The 25483-nt window shown below is 30.5% G+C and overlaps 1 protein-coding gene across 2 annotated transcripts; it reads left to right on the forward strand.

Annotated features, from left to right (window-relative positions):
• Positions 1-60: 60 nt before the first annotated feature.
• On the forward strand, positions 61-24879 carry LOC107446231 (choline/ethanolamine transporter FLVCR2). 2 transcript variants are annotated; one of them, XM_087165822.1, is made up of 11 exons: positions 61-120; positions 11512-11981; positions 15009-15187; positions 16651-16795; positions 16920-17054; positions 18691-18758; positions 18976-19079; positions 20838-20948; positions 22209-22314; positions 22391-22502; positions 23651-24879. In XM_087165822.1, exons 2-11 carry the CDS (start codon positions 11648-11650, stop codon positions 23707-23709), a joined length of 1353 nt encoding a protein of 450 aa, XP_087021948.1. In that variant the 5' UTR covers positions 61-120; positions 11512-11647; the 3' UTR covers positions 23710-24879. The 2 variants fall into 2 exon arrangements, with proteins under 2 accessions (XP_087021948.1, XP_042896548.1); XM_043040614.3 differs by lacking the exon at positions 61-120 and adding an exon at positions 3075-3209 and having other exon boundaries at positions 11508-11981.
• The last annotated feature ends 604 nt before the right edge of the window (positions 24880-25483 follow it).

The raw sequence follows: 25483 nt of genomic DNA on the forward strand, positions 1-25483 counted from the left end.
TTTTCACGAGTGACCTGTATTATTATGTGAGTATAAATTGCAGCCAAGTCCAGTTTTATGCCCTTTTTATCATTCGGCAGTCAAACTATTTGTTGAAAAGTTAGAAATAAAAATAGGCAAGTTCATTTTGGGTCTTACTGAAAAAAAGGCAATTAAAATTTTTACATTAAAACAAAAAAAATGTGTGTAATATTGGCTCAGTAGTATGAATGCCCAAAATTTGCTTTTTTCTCATTTGAAAAAAATAATTTTCCAAAGTATTTATAAAAAGTTTTGAAACAATGTAATAAATTTCTGACATTAGAGACGTTGTTGCAGCTTAAAGTTTAAATATATGATGCTCTCATTTTTTGATAAAAGCCACTGAGCTTTGATTAAAGTTATAGGGATTTCGAAATATGTAAACACCTCTCTATTTAAAAAAACAAATAAAAAAAAAAACAAATGCTATAACAGTTAGTTTTCATAGCTCACTGAAACAAATATTCTAATTATAGATCCTTAAAGAGCGGTAATCACGTTAGACAACCCGTAAGTTAAACTCATTTCCCTATGAATCTATTTCATTGTTGTTAGGGAAATGGGACTTGAAGAAATCATTAAAAAATCAATCAATATATATAAATATATCTATACATTTTGTCTAAAATATAAGTTTAAACTCTTTAGAATGACAAAAAATGGCACGCTTTCTGTGATTCGCATTACGAAAAATAAATGAATTTATAAATTAAGTAAGTATTATTAATCTTCAAATAACGTTATTTCAAAAACAGTGAACTCGAAAATTCTTATAACTTATAATCGATTTAATTAAAACTTTAACAGAATATACTAAACAAATTTAATCTTCGTTGCAAATAAAATTGTTTCAAATGTTTATCGCAGTTATTGATGATTTAAAAGATATAACTTAATTTTAAGGGCATTTTTGATGAATTCTTTTCAATTTTCGCAAAAACAATTCTTTAAAAATGTTTACCTGCAAAATAAAGGGTATCAATAAGCTGATAATTTATCACGTTAGCCGAATGAATATTGAAGAAATATAGAGTCTCTAAGATAAATTCCAAAGATTATATTTAGATTTTTATGATATGATTAGATTTTTATGATTATATTTAATAAAACACCTCCAAATTTACTTCATGAGTTATTTTAAAAATTACTTGAATAAATGTAAATCAAATAAATTTGTTTTAATACAATATGCAATCCATTCACTTTGAAAAACACACATTCCCCCCCCCCCCAAAACCGCACAGATGTTACTCCTTAATATAAAGGTTATTATTTTTTTTAGCAATGAAACAACTCAGTTACGAATAAGAGGACAACGGTAACAAAGTACTTTGAATAAAAAAGAAAAAAAAAGAAGAAAGAAAAAAAAAACGGAAAAAAAAAACGAAGTGTTGCTTACTTAATGTTATCAAATTTGGCGAATCATGAAATATTAATCATAAGATATTGATATGTGAATGAATTGCATTATCTATTTAATGTCATTAGGTTTATAAACCTTAGAAGTTATTCAAATCAGTAATTACATTTTTACCTTGCCATATGCTACCAAACTATAGATACTTGCTATAAAGTGAAGAGAATTAGCTGGTTTTAATGGTTGTTTTATTTTTGGTACTTTTTTTTTATAAGAATACTTAACGTGACGTCAAAACAGTTGCAAATTACAAGTTATTAAAATAAATTAATTGCAAACACAAAAATTATTTGAATAGTGTTCTGTTATACGGAGAAAATACCGATATCGTTATTTGAGTTAAAGAATTTTATACTGTGAGCAATTAATTCAGAAATATATATGTTATCGCAATTGTGTATCAACTTAAAAACCAATACTATTTTGCTTTAAACAAAAGAGGAAGATGAGGATAAAGCAAAAATATTTTATTAAAGCACTATAGATTACCAGCGAAAAAGGTTCGTTTAAAACCTTTAAAACCAGTTCGATTGCCTTGAAAATTTTTATAATTAAACTTTTTTCATTGTTAACAGTTTATTCGAACAATCAATCAGGTTTTAATTTCTTTCGACCCAGCTTCGTCAATAGTGATTCTTTAGATTTCTATGGCGTTATTGATATTTTTTTTATTGTTATTATATTTATTTGCTACCACTAGTGCGCACATTTTTGTGCTGACCTTATTTTGTGGGTCAGGATTCTTGAAATTCATAAGAAAAAAAGTTCACGTATTCTTACAAAAAAAGTTGCGGTGAGTCGTAGTGGCTCAGGGAATAGAGCACTCGCCTCACAATGAGGTAAACCGTGTTCGAATCCCAGAGATGACTGGCCTAAACGAATCCCTCACACTGCTCACACCGACCACAGGCCTGACGTAAAATATCCTCAATTGTAGAGGGATAATGGATTAAAGTCCCCTTGCCGTCAGGCTAACTGTAGGAGGGATTCGTGGTTTTCCTCACCCTGTAAGGCAAATTCGGGTTAGTTCTATCAAAAAGTCCTACAAGAAAGCTAATTTCTCCCAATACTTCATCCAGGAGTTCTTTTGTCTTCTGGATTGGGTTCAAAATTACAAGGTTACGGAATTGAACATTGATTGTCGTTAGCTGAGAATTGGGACAGCTGTTCAACCCCGGTTGTAAAATTAATAAAATAAGTGGCATAACAAAACGATAGTATAAGATATTAGCATTTTCTCACAGAAAATGTCCTAATCTTAAAAATCAATTTATATAAAATTTCCACTCAATTGGTGAGCAAAATTTCGATTACTTTTCTTGTAAGAATGAAACAATGATATGTAAATCACGTAATTACTAGTCATTTCGCATCTTCGAAATTCCCTCATTGGAGAGACACATAAATATTTCATTATTAGATCAAATTGTTGAATTATTGTCTAGAGCTTGCAGATAGATATACGTAAGGTGTAATAACCATTGTATTATAATAGTCTTCGCATCTTACTCTACTGAAATAAAAGGTCATTTTTGTCGAAGCAAGTTTCTTTACTGTCTCTTAACAGTTAGTTTGTAGAACTATGATTTTTTATATTGTATTGTGTGAAGGGCTCATTATTTATTCAGTTATTTACCATAAGTGCCTAGAATACAATAAAAGATTTCTTACGTCTGAATCTCATTTATTTTATTTCGCGCTTATATGACTAAGAGAAAATGTCTCAGTATTTTTCTGGAAAGTTAAACTTTGTTTCATCAGTAGATAGCAGGTAACCATTTTTTATTCTTAAAAACTATTAAGAATTAAAACTTGTAATTGAAACTTAAAAAGCGATTTTAATTTTTTTCTTAATATGTTTGGAGTAAAACTTATTTTTAAGCAGCTAGTTGGCCAATTCCTACATGGAAAAAACATTCGTTAAAGTTACCGTACTGTAAGTTAATGACATTTCTGATAAAAAAACAACATAATTTTAGTTTTAAAATAAAATATAGGTAATTTGAACCATTCGTTTGATAATTTTAACGTTCATATGGTAACGTTTTACCGGAAATTCTGTTTTTCAAAATTGTAGTTCTTATTACTATACATTTAAGGAAGAAAAATACGAAACTGAAACGAAAGTTTACTACTCTCTACTTATACTATGCTCTAAGATATCATGAAAAATATATCAAATTTTATAACTTATAATAAAACTATATTTTACAGTTAATTTTACCAAAATCATTACCAAAGCGCTTCGGAAAATATACGAGATTTTGGTGTTTCCTTAGAGCTAGAACGGTAAATTTTACAATATTCTTGTAGTTTTGATAATATTTTTTTTTCTTAGTGAAAGTTGTTGGAAAATACTGATAATTGAAGCTTACCCCCTTCTCCGAGCTGAGCTTAAGTCGCTATCCTGAATTGGGGGAGGCGGATTCAAAAGGGGGATTATTTGTTGTTATTGTCGTAGGTCATTAAGTCAAGGGGTGGGATTGTTCTTGTTTTCCAGTGGCGCCATCTATGACCAAGAATTCGACTTCTGCCACACTCATATGTCACACCCGCTTATAGGGTGGACACATTCATACATCCACCAATCGTAATTTTGACCTGAACCTGAGAATGATCAATCTGCAATTCAGTACCCCCAGAGGTATAATTTGTTATGGGAACATGGAGGATTTTGTGACCGGACAGATTTAACGTGAACCGGTCACTATTTGATGCACCAGCTGGATTCGAACTCCCGCTCCCACAGGCGTCAGTCCAGCGTCCTGCCAACCAGTCTATCACGGCCCGGGGAATTCTTAAATTTTATTATGTAGACGACTGGTGAAAAATTGTTTACTAGGCATTTCTTTTTTTCATGCTGTAACAATTAACACCAAAATAAAGTTGATAGAACTAAGGTGTTATAAAGAATTTAGTTAGTATGAATTATAAAAAAATATAAATTTTGATAATACTTATTTTCTAGTCAGAAATACTTAACGAAAGAAGCAATTTTCTTAACTGTATTAAATGAGACGAATTAAAAGTCGGTCGATAGGACAAATAGTTCAAAAGTTATTAAAGTATATATATATAGCATAAGGAGCAGTTTTGCGTTTATCTCTACCTACCTATCCATCTTTTATTAAAATGTAAACAAGAGACACATTGTAATCCTAACGCAAAAATTACTGCTGAGTAGAATAAGGTAAAAAGTAAGTCGATATGACTAATGGTTAAAAAGATAGGGTAGTTTGAAGTATAACAAATATGATTTTTCACTTGTACTTTTTTGTGCACAAACTCATTATAACTTCAAAATTAATATCGGAGTTTGATTTTAGACGGTAAGATAAGCTTTTATTGTTCTAAATTGTAAACTATTCATCACTATTAACTTTTTATTGGGTAGAAACGCAATTCTATATATCTGTTATAACTCATAAAAAATTTTGGTAGTCATGATTCAATCTTAATTAATCTTTATCTTTTCGAAAACAAGCTTATTAAGATGATTTTCTGAAAAGTTTTTTTTCCCTTTTCTGTTTTGATCTAAACACACTTTCAGTTTTGACGAATAATAGTTCTACCAATTTAATTTTAGATTTATTGAACTTAACGTAAATATATAAAAGACAAAGTCTCTTGTCTTGATAGCAGTGCCAGCCGCATAAATAGGTATACAAATGTTATACTTTAATGCATGAAATCATTATAACTCTTACAGCTTTTAAATTATAAGTCCTTTCGACTGGGTTTTGATCTCTTTAAAATTAACTAAAAAATGCATAGGATTCAGTACTTTGTTTGTCTACATATCAATCTGAGAGATGTAGATAGGTATAAGTGCAGAACTGAAATTTTTATACATAAAACTTTTTTCCTTTGGAACTATTAGTTTTGACAAACTTCTTTTGGTTTCATTCAGTTCAACGTGTTAAAAAATACATAGGAAATGATATCTGACTTGTTTAGACAGGAATTTCAGACACGTTTATAGGCAATCAAAATTGTACTTTTTTATACTTTATACTTACTAAATCTATCTGAAATATTATATCAGCCGAATATCTGCCGATTTTAATTTTGTACATAAAACCTTTTAACTTTTGAGTTATTAGTTTTATCAAATTTCCTTTGGTTTCGTTAGATTCAGCGTAAAAAAATACATAGGAAATGATATATGATTTGCTTTGACAGGAATTTCAGACACGTTTATTTATAGGTAATCAAAATTTAATTTTTTTTATACTTTATACTTTTACTAAATCTATCTGAAATATTATTTCCGTTGATTTGAGTTTTGTACATAAATTTGTTTTTTACCTTTAAGGTATTAGTTTTATCAAATTGCTTTCATTTGATTTAACGTAAAAAAAAAAAAAAAAAAACATCGAAAATGCTGAAAATGATATCCGACTTGTTTAGGCAGGAATTTCAGACACTCTTATAGGCAATCAAAAAATGAAATGTTGTCTAAAATGCTTTCTTACCTTAAAGGTTAATACATATATGTAATTGAATTGAATATTAAATACATAAATGAAGAATGTATATCACTTTAGCTTAATTTTAATATAATCCAAATACAGCAGTATAATATTCGAAATTCGATGCCGTTGATGCGGCAAAAGATATTAACTTACAGTCCTGAAACTTTGTATACATACGAGGGTAGCTATTTATATTTCCGGCCTAATAATGAAAAAACAAATATGTAGGATCGAAATTGATTTTATTGTTTTTCAAAATATTCTCCATGATGATCCATAAACTTTTGCATGCGTTTGAACCAATTTTCAAAGCACTTTTTCCAGTCCGATTGAGGTAACTCCAAAACATGCGTTTTGAATGCGTTTGAATCAATTTTCAAAGCACTTTTTCCAGTCCGATTGAGGTAACTCCAAAACATGCGTTTTGAATGCATCAACCGCTTCTTCGGGGGTCGAAAATCGTTGTCCACGTAATTTATTTTTGATGTGTGGGAATAAGAAGAAGTCATTGGGTGCCAAATCAGGGCTGTACGGCGGATGACCCATCAGTTCGATCTTCCGCTCCGTCAGAAATGCCTTTGTTTGAGTCGATGTAAGTCAAGGCCAGAAATATAAATAGCAACCCTCGTATTGCTTTCAAGAAATGGTAACTTTTAAGCAAGTTGCCTCAAACCAATAAACAAAATTAGGGATTTTTTCATATAAATGTTTGAGTTTTAGATATTTTTAGTCCAGTTTTCACTATTTTAGTCCATTGAGACAGAAAATACTCTCACTATTCCAACCAACCCAATACATATGATGGCCAATCGTTTTATTCACGTGTACCTCGTAGTAGTTTTGTATTAATATGCCATATAAATAAAATAAGCACAATCTGTGATATATTTTAGACGCGGAGTTAATAGTTAAGCATGTAACTACGAGTTATAAAGGCTGCAAAATATTTTGATTGAGAAAAAAGCTAAAAAAAAGAAAACAGTGCGTGGAGTCTCTCCGTGCGGAAGAAGTGAAACTTCGTAATGTGGAAATGAAGATAGGAAGGGGTAGAAATTGATTTTTAGTGAAATCATATTGTTTCTTTAAGACAAACTTTATTAACAATGCTTACAATTCACAATTGATCGCATCTTTTAATAATCATTTTCGAGTGGAGAAATATCCAAATCTATAACATTTACAATTGGATTATGATAACTAAAGTAAGATACGAAATGTTTGAGTTCTATTTTTTCAATATTTCTTGCAAAAACTGCATCAATGGTAGTTTCACCTGTTGGATCATTCCTACCATTTATCATTTCCAATCCAAGTTTGCCTTTAAGGAGGTTGATAATGTTTCAGCTTCAGATAACGAGAAATTCACATTAAAATCTCCTGCGAGGATCAGAGGCCGCTCGTTGCCATGGTAGCGTTAAACGTTTAACGCAACCTTGTTGGAAGTCGCATTAGAAGTTTCACTTCAATATTTTGTAAATTAAAATCAACGGTGAATTAAATTTAGAAAACAGTTGTTGAATGCACAGAAGGCACCCCAGGATTCCTTCACTATATTATTTTTTTTATCATTTTGTTCATCAGAAGTTTCACTTCAATCAGTCAGAATCAATCAGAAGTTTCTCTTCAATATTTTGTAAATTAAAATCAATGTTGAATTAAATTTAGAAAACAGTTGTTGAATGCACAGAAGGCACCCCAGGATTCCTTCACTATATTATTTTTTTTTATCATTTTGGCGAATCTTTTTTAACAGTTGTTGAATGCACAGAAGGCACCCCAGGATTCCTTCACTATATTATTTTTTTTATCATTTTGGGTCTAGTTTTATTTCAAACAAACTTTTTTTGTCAATAAACCTCTGAAATTATGTTAGTCTTTATCTTTTAAACAACTTGGTTTTCATTTGTCAAATTGTATAATAATTAGGAAAAGCAAATCGCAAAGCAAATATAAAGATAAAGCAAATCATTCATTGCTGATCTGCATCTGATGACCAATTTACTTGGCTTTTCTGGCGAATCTTTTTTAATTAAAATTTTTCTTCACGCAAAGAATTACGTACAAATTTTTTTTGCGGTAATCCTTTGCATTAAACTAAGAAAATATATACAAAGTCTATCTTGAGCCAAAATTAAATCAAAGATGATATCCAAGAGTTTGCAAAAGATTCAGAAAGCAAGTGTACTAATACAGAAACTGTGCAAAGAGGAAAATGACTGGAAAACAATCATTGGAGTAAAAAAAGGGCCCTTCAAGGAACATATGTGTTTGTGAAACTTCATTGCTGGACTTTATTCTTTAAATAAGCGTTATCTCAAAAGGTCAACTGTAGTACTGTGACTTAAAAATTCATCCTCTTTAAAGTCCATCAAGAAAAAACATACAGGCTAGTTCTAAAATGTAATCCTGAGCCGCGATGGTTCAGAGGATAGAGCGTTCGCCTTCAAATGAGGTGAACCGGGGTTCGATCCCGGTGATGACTGGTCAATACGAATTTCGCATCCGGCTTGCACCGACCACAAAGCTGACTTGAAATATCCTCAGTGGTAGACGGATCATGGTTTAGAGTTCACTTGCTATCGGACTAACAGTGGGAGGTTCTCGTGGTCTTCCTCTCCATATAACGCAAATGCGGGTTAGTTCCATCAAAAAGTCCTCCACAAAGGCAAATTTCTCCCAATACTTGATCCAGGAGTTCCCTTGTCTTCTGGATTGGGTTCAAAATTACAAGGCTACGGAATTGATCATTAGTAGTCGTAAACCCAAAAATTGGGCCGGCTGTTCAACGACGGTTATAAAATATAAAATTATAAAATGTAATCCTCAAATTAAGAGGGGTGATGAAAGACAACAAGAGGATGAAAAGTCACCGTGGAACATGGGATCACTATCCACATCGAGAGGATGAAAATTGGATAAAACGCATGTCCGAGGAAATGGATTGGACACGCAGAGCTGGTTACACTGCCACCACGTTCGCCGGATCTCAATTTGTGGGAATTTTTCCCATGAGGTCACATTAAATCACTACTTTATGCGACGCCTATGGACACATAACGAAGACTCTCGTCGCTTCAGCAGACATCAGAAACACATCTGGCATCTTCTATCGAGTCCGAGAATTGTTTTTACTTCGTTGCAGACATCAACGTTGCAATGACATCAGACAGTGCCAATTCGAACAACTCTTACAAAAATTAATCAAATAAATATTTCGTAGTTAGCAAGTCTGTAGTTTCTTTTGTAGCTGTTTTCAAAGCGGTGTCGTAACCTGCATTGGGTTTTCGCAATTTTTCCTTTCGACTCTACATATTTTACAGATTTGAGACTCTATCCTAAATTAATAAGTTTCCATCTTCACGATACCTTCTATTACCCCTCTGAATTTGTTGATGTAATTTTCGTACACCCTATATAATACTATTAAATATTTTAACAACAATTTTGCAAAAAAAAAACTTCTTACGAAAATAATTACATATTAATATATTGTAACCACTATATACAAATTACTTAAATTTACACATATGCAATTCAATATATAATTAATTTATTAATTGTTACATAATTTAAAGCAATTAAAATCAGTATTTAAGTTGCTTTGCAACAACTAACTTTTATTTTACGAATTTTAAAAATTTTTCTTAGGAAACGAACTGAAAAAAAATTAAACACAACATAATATTTAATGCAGGAAATAAAAATGCAATCAAATTCTAACGAATCACAGATAAAGTAACCAAAACTTGATTGATTGTTAGAAACCAGAGAGGAGGTGGAGGGTGTTGATTACTATCTCAAAGTTTCACCAGACATTCATACTAGTTTTGATGTTTTTCTACAGCACTTTGTTCCTTCCTCGCTTAAATATTAATTTGCTTCTCAAAATGTGGGTAGCCAGTTGATTGCATTCATAAGAACTACAATAATGTTAGCATTCTTATAGAACACCGAGTATCAAACTATGAAAAATAAAAACATCAATTTTTTAAAATTAACTCTGAGTTTTTGAATAATATCACACTGCATGATATCATAATACTTTGAGCACTTTTTGTGCGTAAATGTTTTTGCTTTATTACGGGGTAAAAAGTATATTGATTGTCATGATAATAAATCAAACAAAAAACGATAGATTAAATTTATAAAATTGTAGAAAAAACGTTAATTAAGTAAATAAAAAAAATTACAATAATTGATGAGTAATTTTCTATAATTTGAATAAACTGGGAACATTATTTGCGATTTAACTACAGAGTTAGAATTTTCATTCCAAAATTACGATAAAATAATCGGCAGCAGTCCGTCCGTAAATTAACAGTAAAGTTTACTGTAAAGTTCGTATTTTAACTTTACGGTTTTGAAACTATTTACAACTAATAGGGTTAAAAATATCCCTGAATATAAAACTATACGGTTTTTTTAACTATTTACAACTAGCATGGCTGAACTGAAATAAACGAAATTTAACTGGACATTGGAGATGGTTTAGCAGTTTTATGGTCTTAGCCATCAAGGTATCGTATTCTAATAATCCATAATCACAAACTGGAGAGTGCAGAGGACACTGGAAACTCTTCATATGTTGAAGGTAATGGGGGAAATGAAGGGAATCATATTCTAATAATCCATAATCACTAACTGGAGAGTGCAGAGGACACTGGAAACTCTTCATATGTTGAAGGTAATGGGGGAAATGAAGGGAATCATATTCTTATAATCCATAATCACAAACTGGAGAGTGCAGATGACACTGGAAACTCTTCATATGTTGAAGGTAATGGGGGAAATGAAGAGAATCATATTCTTATAATCCATAATCACAAACTGGAGAGTGCAGAGGACACTGGAAACTCTTCATATGTTGAAGGGAATGAGGGAAATGAAGGGAATCATATTCTAATAATCCATAATCACAAACTGGAGAGTACAGAGGACACTGGAAACTCTTCATATGTTGAAGGTAATGGGGGAAATGAAGGGAATCATATTCTAATAATTCATAATCACAAACTGGAGAGTGCAGAGGACACTGGAAACTCTTCATATGTTGAAGGTAATGGGGGAAATGAAGGGAATCATATTCTAATAATCCATAATCACAAACTGGAGAGTGCAGAGGACACTGGAAACTCTTCATATGTTGATGGTAATGGGGGAAATGAAGGGAATCATATTCTAATAATCCATAAACACAAACTGGAGAGTGCAGAGGACACTGGAAACTCTTCATATGTTGAAGGTAATGGGGAAAGTATTGTAAATTTGGGAAATATCAACGCTGGGACTGGAACCTTCTGTCGGTTATGGATTGACAATTTAGACCTCTCGGCTAAGCATGCACCCTTCTGCAACGAACTAAGTGGCTTCAAAAGGTGATTTTAGTTGGTGAGATGAAATTCTGGTTGTTTTACCGTATCAGGTTAAAACCGTTATTAAACGGTTTTTTTTTTTACAGTTAACGGTTTCAATACCACATTATTTATGGTCATTTGACTGTTTTGCTAGAATATGATAAAATAGCTAATAAATTGTTATTTAACCAATTTTTTCCGTAAAATTTCTAAGTGTATATTTTTGTTTTAAAATTTTAGGTAGCTGATGTTCGATGAAAGTAAATAATGAAGAAACTTGAAGATTATTTTTGTGAAAAGTTACTTTCTAAACAAAATGAGACTACAAAAATACATTAGTTGAAGTAATAAAGGAATGAATTGTAAAAATAGCAGTCACAATGGCCATTGACGCGAGCACAAGAAGTGAGAGCTCAGTCTCAACCATGGAGAATGGAACTTGCAATACAACTGAAATCAAATGTTATAAAAGACGATTCTGGATGCTTTTTCTCTTCAGTACCACGTCTTTTCTTTGCGGCGTACTCTATACCCAGTATGTTGGCATGGCAGACCTTAATTGCTGTTATTACGGTGTGTCTCAAGACGCGGTCAACTGGACATCGATGATGTTTATGGTTGTTTACTTGGTGGGAGTGTTACCAGCTTCTGTGATCATCAACTACATCGATTTACGATGGACAGTAATCCTTGGAGCACTTTTTAACACAATTAGTAATATAATTAGATCTTTTCTATAAATTTAGCTATATGCGTTTGCGATGCTCTTTAAAATTAAACATTTTGCAATAAGTTGTGGAATGTATAGTACTTCTTTTAATTAAAAACAAAATTAGATATAACTGCCAATTTTAAAAGATGAATTACTTTATATGATAAACTTTCTTTTCAGCATATAAAAACTACTTTTTTTAGCAATTTTTTAGTAAAGTCTATGGTAGAGTTTTTATCAGAAAACCTTTACCATAGATTCTTTAGGGAACTCTAGACAATACGGTATTATTTTTGCCAATAATGAAAATTGCTAGGGCAGTGGTTCCTAAACAGTGTTCCATGAAACCAAAGGGTTCCGTGAAAGAGTCAAAGGAATTCCGAAATTTAGAACTTTTTTTAAAGTTTTTTTAAATAATATTTTTGTAATCTGTAATTATATTGAATTTCAATTATTAATCAATCAGTTACTTAATATTCAGAGTGCCTTTGCGAAATTAGTTAAAAAAATGACAATGAATTAAAAGTGGCATATTTTTTTGAAAAATATAATTTCTCTAACAGCAAAATTAAACGAATTTAAGAAAAATTGCTGTATTTCCAATTGCGCTTTTCAAATCGAAGGAAAATAACTAAATTCTTTAAAAAAGACATATATTTCATTAATAACCATTTTCAATGTTCATTTCTTTCCTTTTCCAACTTTCGTCCTTCTTAGTTTTCATTTCAATGAATACCATATTTTAGTCATTTTCAGCTTACGTATATACATTAAAGACAAATTTATTACTAAAATAGATTCAGCTCCTGGACTGAGAAATCAACTGTGGGGCATAAAACTGAATTTAATGTTTGATAATTGATTGATGATGGAAAAATTGTGTTCCTCTTAATAAATATTTTTGTAATGTTTTTTATTGGTTCAAACATTCACAACTGTCTTTATATGCTTTATTCATAAAGTCGGAGTTCCGGTGAAAGAAGCTCAATCATTTAGGGTTTCATAACAGAAAAAAGTGGGAACAGAAGTGTTAGGGTACATTCTAAGGTAAAAATGAAGAAAAGAAAATTTGAATAAGAGAATGGGTTACATAATCAAGTACGAGGCAGATTTTGTTTTTAAGTTCGTTTTCAAAACATTTATCAAAGCAAAGGTGGAATTAAGTTATTTAATGTCCTTTTAAAATTAATTTGAAATAATTTCATTAATTGAGTGAATAGGGAGTTGGAAACCTCTTTCCATTAGGAATAGGAAGACTTTCAGATTTATCAGACAAATAAACTAGTTTTCATGATTTTAATTCCCTCGTTCATCTGGCCGTTCCAATAGTAATTCTTTAGTTTAGATAACTGTGTTTTTTTCTCCATTTCAATATTTATTTGCAGCCACAAATATGCAGGTTTTTATAACTTTGAGTTTAATACGGATTTTTAAAATGCATGCTAAGGAAAATATTGCGAATTTTTCAACAAAATTAGATTGTAATACATTGTAAAAGTTAAATATAAAATTGTAAAAGTTATTGTAAAAGTATAAATTGTAAAAGTTAAATATAAAATTTATTCATTTTCTGTTTCATCGATATTTTTTTTCTTCTCTTCTACAAATTGGTGTGCAAAACTATAGAAATTTATAGATTCTGAAATTGCGCGCAAAACATAACTAAAAAACTATCCCTAGGTCAATATTGTCCCGATAATCGTCATTGTTTTGTAATTTAGAAATGTATTTTTGCATTCTACAATTTACCAATAAATTAGTGCAATCAAACAATGTAATGGATAACTCGTCAAGAATCTAAAATATTTGGCTCGTACATGAAATTGTTCATTTATTCTATAGATAAAAAAAAAGAGGAATACAGTAAGTTCTAAAATTATGAAGCAACGCATTTGCAATCACGGTTCGTCCATCCACGTACCATCATACTTAAAATATAGCCATGCATCATTACTTTTTGAATAGCAAAGGCAATCCACGCATCTTGATTCAACTGCATGAATGAATTTATCATTGTTTATTATTCGCAAGTTTTGTCATTTGAGTTGCGACAAAAAATAATAAAAAATAAACAATGAGACATAAAAACTTGCGTCGTGACAAATTTAAGAGCTAAACTTAAATTTCTCCCATTTTACTTCGCTTGACTTCTTCAATAAAAAGTAAATAAATGTTGTTTACCCCTTTGAAACTCAAGGAGCATTTTCAATTTTGTACTTAAATGCTATAAAGTTCATGCTATAAAGTAAACTTCATCAATTCATTTGAAGTTTATAAAGCATTCATCAAGAAGTCGTATAAATATCAAGTATAGTAAAATGATTGGAAAATTGCTAAAAAAAATTCTTCTTTGAAATGTATTATTTTGCTTGTGAAGCATAAACTTACTTGTAAATTACAGCAAAATGTATTATTCCAGAAAATACTTAATTAACTGTAGGTACTGAAGTATTATTTCTTGTTGAAATTCTTAGTTTTTTCGTTTTAAAAAACAAGAAAAATAAGAAATAAGTAGTTAAAAAATTTATTCAAAGTTTGTACTGGAAAATTACCATAAATTGTATAGTAATATTTATTTAAATAGAGTGAGTAAGTGTTGGTAAAAACTGGTAAAAATTAGTACTATAATTACTGTGAAAATTATGGTATATCTGATTTTTTTTTGCTCCGTAACATGTCCCGGTAAAAATAAATTTTACGGTAAAAAGTACCGATACTCTGAGTGCTGGTATTTTTTATTATAATTTTATCCGAAGTTTTTTATAGTGTATCGATATCAATCAAAGTGTGTATTCAAACCTTTTTCAGACAATTTAAAAGATTCTTTTTTAAACAAGTCAAACAATCAAAATATAGAAGAAAATAAAGAGGGAAGAAAAAAATTCTTAGTTACTTTTAGATAAAACAAAACCTTGAGTGATTTTTTTCAAAAATCTGAGCGATTCTTTGAAAAAGGTGCAATACATAATAGTTTGAATTTATACTTTTTAATACTATCACTCAATTTTATGCTTCTTATTTTACCACAGGTAGTACTGTACAGTTGGCAACTTTAAAACCAAATGGATTTCCATTCGTCTTAGTCAGTTCTTTTTTTGCATCTTTGTCTGAAGTAGCTGTCTTGGGTATCCCACCTTTTATTGCATCAAGATGGTTTCCAAGCAATGAATTATCTCGCGCATGCGCATTTGGAGTTTTTGGTAATCAGGTGAGGAACGAAGATTTAAACAATTGAATTTTTTTTAAATTTTTTTTAAATGTTTATGATTCAGATATATTTTTAATTAACATTTTCATAGTTGCATTTGAATTTCTACGAAATTAATCACAAGAGTTTACATTATTAGAGTTACATTTTAGTTGTGCAGCACATGAACTACAATTGTGTAAGAAATCAAGGAATTTGTAGACTTGCTGGATTATCTCTAGAACTACTGGATTGATTTTCATCCGAATCCGATATGTACATACATTGATACAATACAAAACAAATAATCAATCAACAATTGTGATACGTACGCATGATCGTGCGTAACACTCGTTGGATTCAGAAGGTATGATATTGCTCCACCTGTTTGAGGGAGTCATACCCTCTGTTAACCCTTTTTTTCTGTTTATTCCGCAACCGCTGTTTCAATCAAATTTCATTAAAATCGGTCCAGTAGTTCTAGAGATAATCGACCAAATTCTCTTAATTTCTTACATGAGTGTAATAGAAACTAAAATGTTATCTCTTAATGAAGGAAGCGGATCTTAGTAATAAAAAATTTTTCTCTTTGAATATTCTAAAAGGAAATTTATACTGCACAATAATAGCTTTGTAAACTTTTTGTCATTACACAATGTATAATGTATTAAAAAAGGAAAATATTATGTGAATAAGTTCTGATATAACTTAAAACTTTCCACTAGAGATTAGTAAACTTTAGAAATTTTATGTAATTCAGTGATTAATACTTTAGAAAAAAATAAAACGATAAAATTGTTTTTTTTTTTTCAAACTTCAGCCAAATGTTCGGATAAAGTGTTTAATAATATTTAATTATTTTTGATGAATATAAAAAAAAGTTTTTTATTTCATTTCCAATGAGCTGCACAATCGGTCTTACCGATGAGCAGACCTAGTGCGTTCTCCAGAGGTGGTATCCACTCTTTCAGGACCACCACAGTGATAGTGATAGGGTGAGATACCGTTGGTCATGTTAATTTGGACGTCTAGTTTCTGCCGCACTAGATGGCAGCACTGAGACTCTATTTGGATACTAAAGTGCACTAGGAATTTAATTTTGCCGGAAATGCCAAGAACCAATAAGGCACTCCAGGGATCTTTTACATGCCGCATAATCATACGACACGGCCGCTGAGGATTTTCTGTATCCCGAAAATCCGGTGTCTGGGCCGGGGATCAAATTCGCAGTCTTGGGCTCAGAAGGAAGACGACAAACCTACTGCGCCACCCAGCCGCATATGTAAAGAAAAGTAATGAATGAAAATATTCGCAGAGTTAAAACCTGAAAAAAAATCTGTTCACCTTTCTAATGTTAAATACTCTAACATTCTGGATTTCTCTCAAGTTCTGCAATATAATTTTATCACGAACTCTTAAGAGGTTGAGAAAATTGTTTAGAAGTTAAAATTGAATTTAATATACTTTACTTTTTTGTTCCTCAGCTTGGAGTTGGTATAGGCTTTATATTATCTCCCCTTCTGGTCAGCAGTGATTGTACAAAGAAAGAAGAAATAGAATTTGGTAAACGGAATGAGGCTATTTTGCTTACTGCGGTCAATGCTGTGGTATTAATTCTGGCTATAACAAGTAAGCCTTCATTCGACAACTTATATAATTCATATTTATTAATGGGAACAATTACTGTTTGCTTTTAAATGCATCATTTTTAATTTTAATCATTAAATTCAATAATTAACTATCATTCTTGTAGCTTTTCAAAATTCACCAAAACATCCGCCGAGTCTCAACGAAATGGAAAAGAAGTCAGAAGCTTCGCAGTCGATGTTGAAAGTTATTTTTAGAATGCTGAAAAATTTACATTTCATTCTAGTTTTAGTAGTGTATGGTAAGTATTGAATTTTATAAAAAAAAACTTTTTTTTGGTCATTACTTTTGATTGAAATATTATATTAAAATTCTCAATTGTAAAAAAAGCTATCACAGTCAATCAATCAAATCAATTTTTCAAAATCACAAAGAAAAAAAGAAAAAAAATTTAATTGTGCATAAAATTTAATTGTGCTGTTTTTTTTTCTCCTATCGTACGAGATGGGTAATGTTGGATTTTCTTGTGTTACGCAGTTTTATGGTGCTGCCATCTATTTGTGAATAAAAGTATTTTATTCCAATAGTATTGGATAAAATTTTGGGGAGGACAGGACACTGGGAAATCTTCATGTGTTGAAGGGAATATTGTGGTGTCAACGCTGGTACCCGAACCCCCGTTCTCTTGGACATAAGATTGACAGATTAGCCCTCTCAGCTATATATACCCAGTAACAAAGAATGGCTTAATTAGGCGGACCTAGTTGGCGAGATAAAATTCTGGTTTTTTAACCGCATTACGTGTAAGCAGTTAATGAATGATTTTTCTCACAGTTAACAGTTTGAATGTCATGTAATTTATGGTAATTTTTCTGTTTTTTAATATGATAAAATAACTATTAGATAAATCGTTATTTAATAATTTTAAATAACTATAAAATCATTATAATAATTATTTTAATATAATTATTTTAAATAAGAATTTATGGTTAAATAACAATACAATTGTTATTTAATCGTCTTCCCCAAAAAAATTTCTAACAGTACACAGTTGTACAGTTGACAAAGAAATAAATGAAATACCTTGAATAACTTTTACTCTAATGATCAGATTTCCACGTATTATGACTCAATCTTAATGGTTTGATGAGATGACATCAAATATGCTAATTAATCAGGGTAGGTGACGTTTTAAATTTCAAAATCAGACACGAAAAAGTATTTTCTCTGAATAAACATGGATATTGTTTTGATGGATTATAGTTTTTGAGCCGCAAAGTATTGGAGTAACCACAATCAGGAAAATATGGTCCAAATAATTTGGTCAGGAGATAGGTTGAAAGTTTGGACGCCATAATGTTAAATTTACTTTTTGCTTATTTCGCCATATCTCAAAAACTTTTTAAGGGAATTGAAAATATTTGAGCGCAATCATAAATTTGTTTTATTCACAACTGATTTCCCACAAAAAATAATTTGAATAATTATTTATCGTTTTTTGATATTTTGTTTAATAATAAAAATTGTTTTGAATTGTAAGGTACAAATTTTTACATTATTTTAAGGAATGTAATTTTATAAGACAAAATATAATATAAATGTAAAATAAAATCTAAAATAACGAAGCATAGAAGCTTAAATGCTACATAAAAACATAATTTTTAATGTAAATCTATATATAAAGCAGATAAAAATAAATTGCATCAAAATATTATTGTATATTCATAGAAAATTCACAAATATTATTGCATGCAAATTTCGATGTTGCATTTTTTCCAAGCATGATGAAATGATAATGAAACTGTGTAGCATCGAAACTTGTAGGCCAGTTAAACTAAAGAGTTTTTATATCAGTTCCTGATTTTTATCCTACATACATTATTTGATTTTTCTTACTAAAACCTTTAGCAGATAAGAGTCTTGCAAAAATTTTACAGGTCTTATGGCTGGATCATATTTTGCTTTTGCTACTACATTGAATGATATGATGCTTCATTATTTTCCAGTAAGCAAAAACTTTTTCCTTCTAAATACTTAAAGAACTTATAAAATATTGTTAAATATTAAAAAATATTATCATTAACATTGTTTTCCTTTGATTATGTTTTAAATATCTATAAAATAATTTCCATGAAGAAAAAAAGCTTATTAGTTTAAATTGACTAACATTTCAAATTAAAAAAAATATTATAAAGATATTTCGTTCTCTTGTCTTTTCTTAGAATTGTAGTGTGGAAATCGGATGGATGGGTTTACTCTTTATAGCAACAGGTTTAGTGGGATCAATCTTCGCTGGTTGGTTACTCGACGTCACACATAAATATAAGTAAGATATTTTTCAACATCTTGATCTGTACTCACTAAATTTTTGTACATCGTTCGGAAAATAAGAGAATTACAATATTTACCGAACTGAAATTTATTATTGTGAAAAGAAAAATTTAAACTGAGTTTCTTTTGAGTTAAGAGCTTAAACGGAATTTTTATTTTGCACTTTGACTTAAAGATAAAGGAAAAATTTAAGTTTTATAGGATTTATTTAATAGGATTTAAGAATAAAATTTAAAAACTACTTATTACAAATAAGACTATAATGAGTAAATTTGTTTCAGAAAAATTTATTTGATTTTTTTTAACATATTTGTTTTTATGTTTAAATCAACCCTGTAAATTAAATATGAACATTTATGAATGAACATTATAAATGTCCTGGACTGTTCAAATCGGTATTGACTTCTTTTCTGATTTATGATGTTAAATCTCTTTATAAGTTCTTCATTTCTTTAAAAAAGATGCTAAGAGGGCAATGACTTTCTTTCGCATTCTGCAATACACAGCATCTTGTATATATAAAGAGTTGTCAAAATGACCGCTGTGATGTGTGATCAGAGTGATCACAGATGGTCAAAATGTTTATGTGCTTTTTGATCTTTGTTCGAATATTTCGTTAGGTTACATTTTCTCTTCTTTTTCATGGCATAGACTCATTCAGATGGTGATAGGTCATTTGTTGTGATTCAAAGCACCGATAAAATGAGATTAGTTCTTTGTTGGTACAGACGGTAAAGTTGTAGGTTAGGGCCTTTTCTTCAATCTTGACAGTCAGTGAAAAACCGGTGTGTATACGCAGCAAGTTGTATAATAGTCCTGTCGTGGCTAAACGTCCTCTCTCTGCTTGGGGTGCAGAAGTTTTCAGAGAAGAATATCAGCTCAGGTTCTGTCCACGTCGTCTGACGGTTGTCAAAATTACATGGTGGCATTCCTACCATGAGTGTTAAAAGATAGCCCTCAAAATGGAGCCAAAGTCAGGTGATATGTGAGACTGGACAATTGGGTACTTTCAACTCGAGAAAAGGGGAAATGAATATGCCTAGCCATGCGATTTAAATCTGATTTAATTGGATGCCTACATGTGACGTCACGCGTGTGCGTCGAATCTGATTGGTTTCTAAACTGACAAATGACGATGGCGTCACTTATCCGAGTGTGGATTTCAAATACGGTTGTCTCTTTCAACCTCATCCTACAAATATTCAGCATGATTGAAATGTTTGGTTTGTAGGAGCCAAGGTAACAAATTGTAGATTCTGTAATGATTTTCGACCCATCAGGATTGGTAGATCTCAATGTTCTTTTGGAGGTATCCCTCACCTTTGGCATAAATTATCAGCATTGCAGGATGTACTTGGTTACGAACAATGTTTAGTTATGGTGTCTTATTCAGACTATCATGTCCACCAAATAAAGCTTCTAAAGCACGTCGGCATAACACTAACAAGCGATTTACACTAACAGCAACACTGTGCCGCAATATCTCTTTAGCGTGAATGTTTATTAGATGTTTAGGTGTTTGTTATAGATGTTACATTACTCTTCGATGTTTATAGTTAAGTAGTTACTCAGTGTATTTTAAAGAACATATTACATTAACATATATGTTTCTGGTTTTATTTAATATGTTATCTAGTACCAAATACTTTAAATTAGTAAAAAGATATACATTAATTAAATAAATGTGTGATTTTTACGTTCTCTTGTAAAATTATTCTGCTTTTCTTAATTTTATAATGCAATTTTTTTCCAGAGAAATTTACATGGGAATTTGCATTCTGACATTTCTACTCTACATCTTATTCAGCGCTCTATTGTTAGTGGATAAGCTGTGGGTTCAATTTTTAATTACTGGCATTCTTGGGTAAGAATTGCAACTTTCTAAAATACTTTTTTCAATATAACTGCTGACATAAAATAACACAAGCAAGAAAAGTTTTTGAAATTTAGAAATTATTTCGAAAGTTATAAGAAGATAAAAAATAACAACGAGTAAATTATCAAGTGAGCTTGCTTGTTCAAGAGGCTTTTTTAAAACTTTAGAGACATAGAACCTCGAATCTAGCGCTGCATTGAATAGTTGCTTTAGTTCATCATTAATCTGTTATTCAATAAAATAATTACATAATATCAAAATATTTAAAAGATGAAATAGTTTAAAAAGAGAGAATTACCGTTTCATAATAATTTTTTTAAACCAAAAATTGACTTTACATTACTTACCTGCTTTCTAGACATGCATCAATGATCAATCAGTTGCCAGTTGATCAGTGCTGTTTATTTTTGTCATGGTCAAGATATCACATGCTTTATGAAATAGCATTGTGCAGTTTTCGAAGAAAAAAGAGCATGCTAATTGTTTGTCTGAATTTGATTAAAATTTTCATTATAAATCAAACAATACAAATGAGCGATGGCATAAGAGAATTATAATTGGATACTTACTGCGTTTGTTGCCCTTGGCAGCCACAATGTGAAAATAAATGATCGATTGATATGTGAGGTTTATCTTAGATATATTAAATTACAGATTAGAGGAAACATGTTTAAGAAAGCATTTTAGAAATATAAACAAAATGAAAAACAGATGAAAATGGCAGCCCTGTATAAGCACTAAAACTGATCTGTTGTGGGAGTAGGTGGAGCTGCTGTTCTGGGCAGCTGTGTTTCTCAACAGTAATAAGCAAGTGATCTAGTTTAACGTTTATATTTGGCCTATTCTATTAAAAATATACAATGTTCTTTTTTTCCTAAAGGTAATAGCTAAGTAATAGGCCTTTAGAATTTCGTCTTACCCTATAAAAAGGGCATACTACCATAATAAGACCCGTCATAGCGTAAAAGGTAATATATAAAATTACATTAAATTAGTAAAAGAGTGAATATAAATATGAACAAAAATAAAGTAAATCAAAACTAGCTCTTAAAAATTATCGTAAAAAACGTTTCAAAGGTAACGGAATAATTTGTAAAGAAATAGTGAAAGGTTTAAAAATATGCAGATATATTGTTGAGCTTTTACAAACTTTTGAATATATTTGAATTCTTTAGTTAATTTCGCTTGGCGTTTATTTATAAAGATTTTTTGAATTGTTCAATACAAATTGAGTTACATATTTTCTAGCTTATTTATGACGAGTTTCTTGCCAGTTGGATTTGAATTCGGTATTGAAGTTACTTTTCCTGAATCTGAGATTATATCTGCGATGTTACTTAATGCATCAAGTATGGTAGGTAATTCTATTTTGGTATGTAATCTAATTTGCTATCTTATATTTTAATAGAACACATATTACTTATTCTTAGGCATTCGGCATTCTTATTACCGAAGTAGTTTCGAGAATTTTGGACACTAAGGGACCAATTTGGTCAAATGCTTCATTTTGCATCGTTCTTTTACTGTGTTGCATCATATCAAGTAAGTATCAAAATGCGAATAAATTCTTATTTAAATTATAATTAAAACTTTTTTATTAATTTTGAAATTTTCCTTCTTACTTCTATAAAATTTCAACTCGATAAATAAATAAGCAAAATCTTTGACTTGAGCTCTTTGATGAATAATTCGTCTGTAATGCGTACCTATAACCCTAATGCTTTCTACACTCGCAAGAAACTAAACTAACACTATGACAGTTGACCGTTAAATTTTGCATATTACCAATGTTGAAATTCAAGGTAGCATTTGGGTTACTGATTTAATTCGGAAGAGCGACAGAATAGTGTTGGAGTTACGTGAAAAAAGCTTTTAAATGATAAAGAATTAAGTTTTCCTCGATTGATATGTTTAAGTAAATGCAAAATAAAAATTTTACAAAATAATGTTGCATTTTTTAAGTGCTTTTTAGTAATTAATTTAGAACTGCTTTTGTTCAGCGATTTAAAAAACAAGGTGTAAAGGGGATTAATAATTTGTACCTTGGTGTTGCTAGAAATACCAATTTACATGTTAGTGAGTTTACAAATTAATTTACATAGTATATCTTTTAACAAAATTGTATCTGACATATAAGGTAGGTTCAAACCGTTGAGAAAAGTTTCTTCTGTATTGCTAGAACATGCACATTAGTGGTAGTGATAAGAAATTTTTTCATAGCACGTAAAAGTAACAACGTATACAGCTCTGTAATTAGCTTAAATACCCACATATAACATATAAGGTAATTATGGCTTGCTCATAACAGTTCTACAAAGATAAAACCGTTATGAACTAACCATTTTCTTTCAGTGTTAGATACCTCCCTTCGATGAAGGCGAGAAGAAACCTTAAAAAATTAATTGTGGTGACGTTACAGTGGAACGTCCATTATTACTCATTCGTCCAGTATTACTCATTCAAAGTTCAAACTTAATAAATGTTGACATGAAAATACCAAATAAAAACCAGATATACATCCAGATCAAAAAATATATATACATCCAGACAAAACGTTAGCAACGACATTCCTATATGAGTGACTTGCCTTGATATTTATTTATCTTTGCAAATATTATTGAAACCAAATGTTTAAAACTTTTCTTTGTTTAATTTGGCTCCAGTAATATATTTAAATTTATTCCCATTAGGTTTCATCACGACAGAATACAAAAGACTGAAAAAGAATAAAGAAACCTTGGAGAAATAATTTTTGTTTAAAGGCGTTAAAAACAGGAACATTAAAGTTTGTCGGATTGAACGAAGGTTATGATGACAAGGAATTTCATTTGTAAGATTCCCATCTGACTGCAGATTAATTGAAATAAAATTGCTGCTGTTACATTGGGTGAGTTTGGCAACATGGTGCCAACGCCAGTGGAGTGTGAATTTCTACAATTTTCAAGTTGCAACATTTGCTTGACTGTCGGCTTTTCTAGCGATTAAGTTTCCATTAAAAAAGCTATGACAATAAATAATAAAATGCACATTTCATATAAAGTTTATTGAAATGAACAATATTTTTTAAAAAATACAACTTGTGTAGCACTATGAAATATGTTCTACTGCAAATAACAATTTGTTATTCAATCACTTTACACAATTCTAAATTGTTTGCTTAAATAAAATCAAGAACAGGGGGGACCCTCAATCTTTTGGTGTTTAAGCAAATAAACATTTCTTGTACTGCAACGAGTCTGTTGGCGCTCCTCATTAAACTAGTCCGATACAACAAATTACACCAATATGCAATATAAGTTTATGGAGTTTCATAAACAGTTTTTATAATTTATTTCAATGTAAATATTATTCAAGTTTGAAATTAAATAACACTCGGGATTATACGAATAATTCGGCTCATGCACTAATTTAGAGACATTATCAAGAGTTCTATTTTAAATTAATTCAGCACATGCTTAAATGAAACTTCTATTAAGATGGAGTCTATGTTAGCCCTATGCAGAAAATGACACATTTTTTAAAACATGAACATACATGTTAGGGTTAATAGAAATAATTCATGAACATCCGTTTCAAAGAAAAAAATTATAATGTCAATTTATTCCTTAGCATTTTGAAATTTTGCTTTAAAATAAGTAAATTTTGGAAGGCAATACAATATCTTTCATTTATAAAATTTTTACTGTAAATATGCGTACTCCATATTCTAAGACCATATTCTTAGAGGTATTTACTTATTTTTTTCTTCTTACTACTATTTTACAACTGCAGACAGTATTTACAACCTGTTGATCTTGAACATATACTTCATAATCTTTTCATAAATGTACTCAGTATTTTCCTAATAGGTATATTAATTTTCTGAAATTATAATTGGTCATCAGAGAAATTTATGTCAATAAATTCTTTTGAATTTCTGTTTTCTTAAATTTATTTCAGTCTAAACATACATGCATCCATTCAAGAACATGGAATTTCTGTCCAAACGTTATTAGTTGTGTTACGAAATCTTATTATTTGTAGTATATGCATATAAATATGTGCAAAATTAGGACCGGTCCATGCATTCTCATTGGACAGATAAATCACATGGTACCTTAACATATTAATAGTTTTTACAATGATAAAACAATATATATGTATATACACCGAAGAGCCTTTACATTATGACCACACTGCTAATAACATGTAGGACCACCTTTAGCCCTCAAAACTGCTAGCACCCGCAGTGGCATTGATTCCACAAGGTGCTGATGGGTAGTCTCAAGTATTTGGTACCAAGCGATCACCAACTGGTCCTGCAATTCCCACCCTCACATTGCGAGGGGGTAGCGTGGCAGCACGAATTTAATTTTCCAAGTAGGACCACAAATGCTCTATTGGATTAAGGTCAGGGGAATTTGGGGGTCAAGACATGACTTGAAAGTCACGGGAATGTTCCTCGAACCAATCCATGATGATTCGACCCTTATGACGTGTTGGTATCCTGTTGGTAAACATCATCCCCCGCAGGAAAAACTGTT

The sequence above is a fragment of the Parasteatoda tepidariorum genome, chromosome 6 (genome assembly GCF_982258835.1).
Source record: "Parasteatoda tepidariorum strain Cologne lab strain chromosome 6, Ptep-v5.0, whole genome shotgun sequence".
Classification (NCBI taxonomy): domain Eukaryota; kingdom Metazoa; phylum Arthropoda; class Arachnida; order Araneae; family Theridiidae; genus Parasteatoda; species Parasteatoda tepidariorum.